General features: G+C 37.4%; 1 protein-coding gene across 1 annotated transcript in view; it reads left to right on the forward strand.

The window, feature by feature from the left end:
• Positions 1 to 5881, forward strand: part of LOC125877551 (spermidine hydroxycinnamoyl transferase-like) — a 27777-nt gene extending 21896 nt beyond the window's left edge. The window contains exons 2-3 of the mRNA XM_049558813.1: positions 5540 to 5592; positions 5711 to 5881. Coding sequence (XP_049414770.1) covers positions 5540 to 5592; positions 5711 to 5881 — 224 coding nt within the window. The remainder of the gene's footprint in view (positions 1 to 5539; positions 5593 to 5710) is intronic.
• Positions 5882 to 8580: the final 2699 nt, after the last annotated feature.

Here is an 8580-nt window from a genome sequence, read left to right on the forward strand (position 1 = left end):
TATTTTAAAATTAATTTGTATTAGCCCACGAGCCGGCCCTACCTATATTTCTCAAGCCCCACAAATGAGCAGACTTATTCAGGCCGGGCTAAAAAACCCTTTTTTTAAATGGACTCCAAAATTTTTAGCCCAGTCCTATTAAATCCCGGGTTAGGCTAGGCCGGCCCAATAGGCCTAGCCCATATTGACGGCTCTAATTACAGATATACCCTAATAAAGAAGGTCGTTGGCATTTAAAAGTACAATATAAAGGAAAAGAGAGACAATCCAAACTTCACAAACTACAAATCCTACTAGTAGGAGACACCTGTCTCTAGTAGGAAGATCTAAGGCACAACTAATGTCTCCGGAGAATTAATCCACCATAAGAGTTGGATCTATCTTGGTCAAGAGTGGATGAGACCATAAAAAAGGCACAATTAGGATTTATACCAAGATGAACACAAGAATACAGTTCAATAATCAACTATAACTATATTTAAATATGGTGCAACTACCAAGTTACAGATCCAAATTCCATCACATTGCTGCAAATAAAGAAAGTCAATGTATCAAGAACAAACAACTCCAACTACTCATGGACTTAACTTTTAATGAAAAATCACCTTGTTTCTTTACTTGAACCCTAAACCAAAAACACCAACCTAAATTTCCTTGTGCACATGTGCTGGCATATAAACAATTAAAGTACCAATCTTTTGTAGGAAAAATAAAAAGATGATTTAAGAAGCATGACTATGTTGTTTTTTAAATGTGAAAAGGAACAATCTTGATTCTAAGAAGACACTGAAACTTAAGAACAAAATACAAATATTGTGTTGATTAAAAGGGAAGGAAATCAAAATTTATATTTCTAAACCTCTAGATTATCACTAAATCCCAAATTCCCAGCATCTTATTTACAAATATCCATAACACCATAAATGCCAGAGATAACAAAATAAATGAAAACATAAACACAGTGAAAATTAAAAGATTATCATCAAAAGTCAATCTTTTTTACCTTGCAAACATGAGAGAGGGTTGAAAATCAAATGTAAATTGTTTCCAAATTAACCCCATTATACATAGTATTATATCTAAGAAAAGAACATTCTTAGACAACATATCTGATCTAATTAACAAGCATTTCAATATAGATCCAGAATGAATGAGTAACAACCATAAGCACAAATGAAAATAAATGAAAATGTGTATATATAAAAGAAGATACCAGAGTCGAAAACTGAGCCAACGATCGCCCCAAGAAATGATTTTCATGAATACTTTAGAAAGGTTTTATACACAGACTATGTAGCGGTATGAAATAGATATGTCTTCCTTTGTCCTCTTTGGGAATTGAGAAACCTGATTGAGACACACGGGTAGTAACAATTGAATTAATAACATTACGTTTTGTTCTTGTTCCTTGTGTACTGTAGCACAATTTTTGTAATTCTAAATAAATTGAAATAAACATCAGGTGACACTTTTGCCCCTGATGTTTTTAACTTTTAGGACCATTCGTACTCATTTTCAAGTATGTTTATTTCAAGTTGAAAAACTTTTTGGACATGCATTCGATTTAATTTTGAATTATCCTAAGACGTCAAATTAATAAATCACATATCTCCATGTTTCTTTTATAAATAAATATTTAGAATTACCTGTTATTAAAAACTTTTAAGTACATATAATTTTACAAGGATTCACTAGTCCAATAAATTAATTATAGTAGTAACTAGCTATTACAACATATGATCAACTAGCTTTTAAAAAAAAAATGTTGTTGGTGCCAGTTCCTACGAGCATGTCTACGGTCCGTAGAAAGTCTTATGATCCGTAGAAGGGGGCTTGAATTTTGGAAAATGTCAAGTTTCTGATGAATGTCTACGACTTAACATGATGAGCCGTTGGAACTTCTACGGGCTGTAAGAAGTACCTGAAGGAGGTTTCTAGACTTAGAAAAAATTGAGGAATGTTGGACCTACAAGAGGACCTACTGTTCATAGAAAATTAGATGAATCGTAGGGTTTGTCCGTGGGAATATTTCAAGTTGTGGTATTTTTTGTACTTCAGGTTCTACGGACCATGGAATCTCAGACGATTTGTAGAAAGGGGCCCGTAGAAGGTAGTTGGACTTGGAGGATTTTCAGTTTGTGGGTTCTACAAAAGGTCCTACGGATTGTATAAAGTTCCAGGATCCATAGGAAGGGTCAGTGGAACGTTGTCCAGAAGTTGGTCTCCAGTACTTGGTTCTACAATCGAACAGGACGGTCCTTAGAACTTCTTATGGACCATGGACCATAGCCGTAGATTCGATGCAAGAGATCTAAGAGGGGCATTCCAATCTTTTCCCACCCCTTCTAAGACTAAACCCCGATGTTTCTATACCTAAATAAGGTTCTAAATAGTGTTAATCAACCCTATTGTTCTCAATAACACTTCAAGTCTTAGAACAAGGATCCAGGAGGAGAAAGCTAGTGTTTTCAAGCATCTCCTTCGATTTTCTCCAAGAATATATTGTTCTTCAGGATATGTAAGGCTATTCATAGTGTTGGACTAACTTCGTCCTCATACCCTACATCTCAATTTAGTTAGTAGAAAGTTGAATCTAGGGTTCTTCCCTCAGTCTTATAAAATTCCTGTATTACGAGATTATGATACTTTATGCATTGAATTTGTTGAAAGATTATTCATGCATGTAGTTCGACATATATTGAGTTTTACTATAAGTATTTTGAGCCAGTAAGTACCTTAATATAAAATCTTAAACCATTATTTTCAAAAAGAATTTCAGGTAACTTAAGTAGTTCTGAATGTATCATTTTTACATTAAAAAAAAAGCATTGTATTTAGAAAAAGTATAAAGAGTTTCAGAGTATTTTAGAAATATTTAGCTCTTAAAGAGGTATGTTGAGAAATTATCTCAATCCATAGAGTACTTTTACATGAGCATACAATCATATTTTAGGAGTAGTATTGAGCACCGATTTGGGGTAAAATTTAAGGTAACTTAGATTCCATAACCTATGCCGCTAGCATAGATAAGATCATAACACAAAATGGGCAATTCCTCACCTGCCTCAAGAAGTCCTTTTAGAGGATCCATCAGTTGAGTTTTATTCTATACTCCGAAAAAGTATAGGGCGACTCTGGCAATGTAGGTAAAATGTTAGATCATCACAAGGCTCATAGTGATGGTTGTCGGTTAGAGAAACTCCCTAGTAAATTAAAGAGTGACTTCTATTATTGCATTTTATTTGTGAATCTTAAATGATTTCATCTCATGTTTCTGTTTTACTTCAGTTGATTTATATTTTAGCCTTCTAGTTCAGTTATTTTCTCATTCATCCCTATTATATATTCGTGTATTCAGTGTACTGAAACTATTCAACCTGCATCATTTTATTATGCAGATACAAGTGTTTAGGATCATCAATAGGTATTTTGTCTAGATTACCCAGTTATTCGTCAGCTTTTGGAGGACTCAAGTCTTAAGTTACTTTAAGGTTGTCATAGGTATTGTCCTGACACCTGTGTTTAAAACAATAGAGACTTCATAGATAGATAATCTTAGAGATTTTTTTCAGTATTTTCCTTTTTAGATATTTTTCTAAAACTATATCATTTATTATTTTCAGACAGTTGGTTCTAGTATCTCGTTTTTAAACTTATAAATGCTTGAGTAAGTCTTCCACTAAATAGACAGTTAGTCCAATGGTTCACTTGAGAGTCAATAATGATTCTCGAGTGTTGGCCACGTCCAGAGTGTAGGTCTAAGATGTGACAAACTTGATATCAGAGTACAAAGTTCAAGTGTCATATGATGTCTATGAAATCGTGCATAGTAGAGTCCTTCTTATCAGTGTGAAGCATTAATATACCGTGAGTTTACGGTATTTTTGATACATTTCACTTAAGAGTTGTGTGTGTCTAGGGCCATTTTGTATTGGAAATAATGTTTATGTGTTTTTTTTTGCAAGAAATAGGCTTTGACACGATAGAGTGAGATGACAGCTGAAATTCTACCGAAGTGGCCACCCACGGAGGGACCTATGGACCGTAGGTCCTGTGACGGTCCGTCGATAGTTAGGCATAGATAGGAGCATCAGGAAATTCTGACCAAGTGTGGAACGACGAAGTGATCCACGAATCGTAGGTCGACCTACGGGCCATCCTGAACATCCATCGAATGTGTTTAGAGAGTTGAAGTTCCGGTACCTGATGAAAAATCTAAGTGTGGAGCCACGAAAGAGGAACCACGGACTGTAGGTCAACCTACGATCCATCCTGCACGTCCGTCGTTGCTGATCTGAGAGTGAAGGTTCCAACCTCTACTGAAAAAGTTCTAAGTGTTGACCAATTGAGGGGACCTACGGACCGTAGGTCGAGTCGTCGATCAAAGTCACGTCCTAGAAGTTTATTTCCTTATTTTGTTTCCTTTTTGTTTAGGACATGTTTTTCTATAAATAGGGTATGTAAACCTCGTTTTTGGGGGTTGGACATTATTGTTTACTTTTAGTTCTTGATATTTTCCTTGGGAATTAACTTTCAACTTTGGCAATTTGATTTCTGTATTTTGGTTTATAAGATTTTAGCTTTGAAATTCAATTGGAGATATCGGGTTTCTTCTACTCTAAACGTAAGTTCATGAATTCTTATTATCAAAACATGAATTGTATTCTTTCAAGCATGAGTAGCTAAATCCACAATGAGGGTTGTGAGAACCATGAACAATTAACAACGTATGAATAACAATTAAGTAATTCTTGAATAATGTTTATGCATGTTTTGGTAATTCTTTGGCTTAGAAGTTTTTTTAACGAGTGCACACGTTAGAACTCGCCTTGTTGCTACTTGCCGGACCAAGGAGGTAGTTAATGAGAAAAGAATTCTCAACAGAGATTTAGTGGGATACTATCTAATAATCTAATGTCAATTGGTGCAAGGGTGAAAACTAAGCCATACATTGATGTGATGTCTAATTTGAGGTAAAAGTTAGGGTTAGTAAAGTATACAAACGTAGTCGAACCAAGGTGCGGGGTGAAATTCTCTATTTGGAGGACCAATCACTTAGGGATACCTATCTTACAAACTTGCATATAAAATAATAGGAAATGATTACTATTATTAGGATTACCGCGGTAAGAGCTTATGGGGAACACATACACCATAGTTTCTCTCTCTTATTGATAACTCGAAGTTTAAATCTTTCACACTTGTTACTTAAACAACAATCGGTTACTTGCTTACAAAACCCCCCTTTAATTACTTGTTTCGAAAATAGTTAGGCTAAACAAATATAATTGTCTGTTAAGTTTATGTCTGAAACATATTCCTCGTGGGATCGACCCCAACCTACAAGTTGGGTTCTTTATTTGACAACGACCGCTTATACTTCTTTAGGGAAGTGCAATATGGGTGTATCAAAATTTGGCGCCGCTGCCAGGGAATAAGGCTTTTGGATTAAGTTTAACTATATTATTGAGCTTTTAGTCAATTATTTTATAATTTTACATTTTCTTTTGTTTTTGTTTTCTACAGGTTTCTACTTTAGTGTATGCCAAGTACACGGAGTCGAGGCGAACTGTTGACCCCATACGATCCAGAGTTGATCAAAACTTTGAGAAAAATGAATAACCAATGGGTCCAAGTCAATCCAATCTAAGAGAATCTAGGTGATGGAGTTGATTTATAGCCTTCTGGGGTTGTTAATGTGCACGCTCAGGATCATGGTGGTAATCTACTTGGAGATGCTTTGAGGGTACATAATACGCCAGAACCCAGGTTGTGTGATAATTACAGGGTCGACTTTAATACAGTTGAATTAGAAGGACCTATTGTTCTCCCTCCTCTACCTCCAGGGCATACAGTTGTGGTGACCAACAGTCTAATGTAGATGCTTACAACAAGGGGGTTGTTTTTGGGTATGGCTTCGGAAGATCCTCATGGGCACATGGCCAAGTTGAGGAGTGTCTGCAAGAGTTGTGTGGGATGACCAAAATTGGATATGAACGTCATAGGGCTGAGAGTCTTTCCTCTATCATTGACCGGAGATGTTGCGGTATGGTTTTCAGAGCTTCCGTACAACTCTATTAATATATGGGACCAATTGCACAAGGTGTTCATGGCAAAGTATTTTTTGTTGTCCAAGAAGCTGAATCACAAGGACAAACTGAACAACTTTGTAGCACTACCTAGAGAGTTTTTGAGCAGTTCATGGGATAGGTTCACTGCATTCATAATAAGCGTTTCGAATCACCACATTGATGATGAGTCACTGAAGGAGTACTTTTACAAAAGTCAGGATGACAATGGTAAGGTTGTGCTGGATACTATTGTTGGAGGATCATATGGTGAGTGCGCTTTTGAGGAGATCGCTGAGAAATTGGCGAAGATTTCCTGGAATAATAAAGCAAGGAGCACTAGAAAGTCAGACACTGGAAGAAACACTTTTGTAGTTCAAGCTACACGTAGTCAATCTGCCGATGACATTCGTGAGGAGATGGCTTATATGAGGATAGAACTTGGGTTGGTGTTGAAGCATGTGAGTGGAGGTGCAGAGAAAGTGAATGCGGTAAACTACTTAACTAGAACTCCACCACCACCAATTGAGGAATACTACTATGAGGAGGATGCTTATTTAGGGAATGATCAAGGGGGGGTTTCCAAACCAATGCCCAAGCTTCCAACTCGGATAATTGGCGCCAAGGTCAAGGAAACCAAGGTCGGAACTATAGAAACTATAATCGAGAAGGAAACTATGTCCGGGATGGGAACTATAATCGTGATAACAACTACAATCGGAACAACTATGGCAACAAAAATAAGAGAGTTGGGCCTTATGTTCCACCTACGAATTGGGAATCTGGAAATAGAGAAGTTGGGGGTAGTATGTCGCGCGTTGAGGATATGAGGCAAAAGATGATGAAGAGGTTTGATGTTACTGATCAGAATGTGAAAGAGATACGCACTGAGTTGTCCGGGATTGGTCAGAAAGTCGATGCCTATGAAGTGTCGATAAAGCAACTTGAGTAGCAGTTTAGTTAGTTGTCTGCTACTGTGAATACACGCAACCAGACGCACTTCCTAGCAACACCATCCAGAATCCGAAAAATGATGGGCTTTGTATGGCAGTCACGACTCATGGAGGAAAACAGACTATGGATCCTTTTATGCCATTTGATGTTGAAAAAGTGGTAGAAACAGATACAAATGAGATTGAGGTTACTGGAGAGACGAAAGATGTCGCAGAAAAGGAAGTTGAGTTAACTCAGAAGGTTGTTACTATGCCTAGACCTCCACCTCCTTTCCCATAGAGGTTAGTGCAAAAGACTGAAGAAGAAAAATACCGTAGGTTTATAATAATGTTGAAACAACTTTCCATCAATGTCTCGTTGATAGAAGCTTTGGAGCAAATGCCTGGGTAAGCAAAGTTCATGAAGGACTTGATGATAAAAAAGAGGGCTGTCAATTTTGAGAATGATGAGAGGTTTCAGCATTGTAGTGCCATTTCTATGAGGTCACTGGCACAAAAGAAAGAGGATCCTGGAGCTTTCACTATTCCTTGCACCATCGGTAAGATGCACTTTGCGAAAGCTTTATGTGATTTGGGTGCCAACATTAATTTGATGTCATTGTCGATTTATAAGAAGTTGGATTTAGGAGCTCCAAAACCAACTGCGATGCATTTACTTATGGCTGACAGAACTGTGAAAAAGCCCATTGGAGTGCTTCAAGATGTCCTTGTGAAAGTGGGGTTATTCATTTTTCCGGTAGATTTTGTGATACCTGATTGCGAAGTTGACTTTGAGGTCCCCATCATCTTAGGGAGACCATTCCTTGCTACTGGGCATGCCTTAGTCAACATGGAGAGAGGGTAGATGAGGTTCCGACTAAATAAGGAGGAGGTGACCTTTAAAATCTGTAAGTCTATGCACGAAGAAAAAATACCATGATCAACAGACAGAAAAGCGCATACTTGCTCCTGGTGATTTGGTGTTGTTGTTTTAATCAAGGTTGCGCTGGTTTCTGGCAAATTCAAGTCCCAATGGATCGGACCATTTAGACTAACCCAAGTGTCCCTACATGGATTGGTTGAGTTTGAGAAAAGGAGTGGGACAAGGTTCAAGGCCAACCACCGGAGGATAAAAAGCTACATGGGAAATTCTGAAAGTGTCAATGCAGTGATAGAGGCATGGCACCTTGATGAAGTCTGAGTAATCAAAGATCTGCTTCGTGCCGCGACCTTAAATCAAACGCTGCTTGGGAGGCAACCCAAGATGTACAACCTAGCCAACTATAGGTTTTTCTTTTCGATATAGGAGTATACTTTTTTTATTTTGGTTTTTGTAACTCTTTAGATATGTGTTTTATTTTTGTATTAGTGTTGGCTAGATATAAAATAGGGTTTGCGTCTAAAAAGTGTCCAGAAAATGTAAAAAGAAAGTTCTAATGGTTGCTATGTGTGCAGGGACAAAAGGCAAACTCTACAGAAAAACAGTTGTGAAGTGGTCTACGGACCCCATTGACGGTCTGTTGGTCCATCCATAGACTGTGAATAGTGTCCGTAGACCCCATGAATTGTTCTGAAATTTC

This window comes from Solanum stenotomum, chromosome 9 (genome assembly GCF_019186545.1).
Source record: "Solanum stenotomum isolate F172 chromosome 9, ASM1918654v1, whole genome shotgun sequence".
Taxonomy (NCBI): domain Eukaryota; kingdom Viridiplantae; phylum Streptophyta; class Magnoliopsida; order Solanales; family Solanaceae; genus Solanum; species Solanum stenotomum.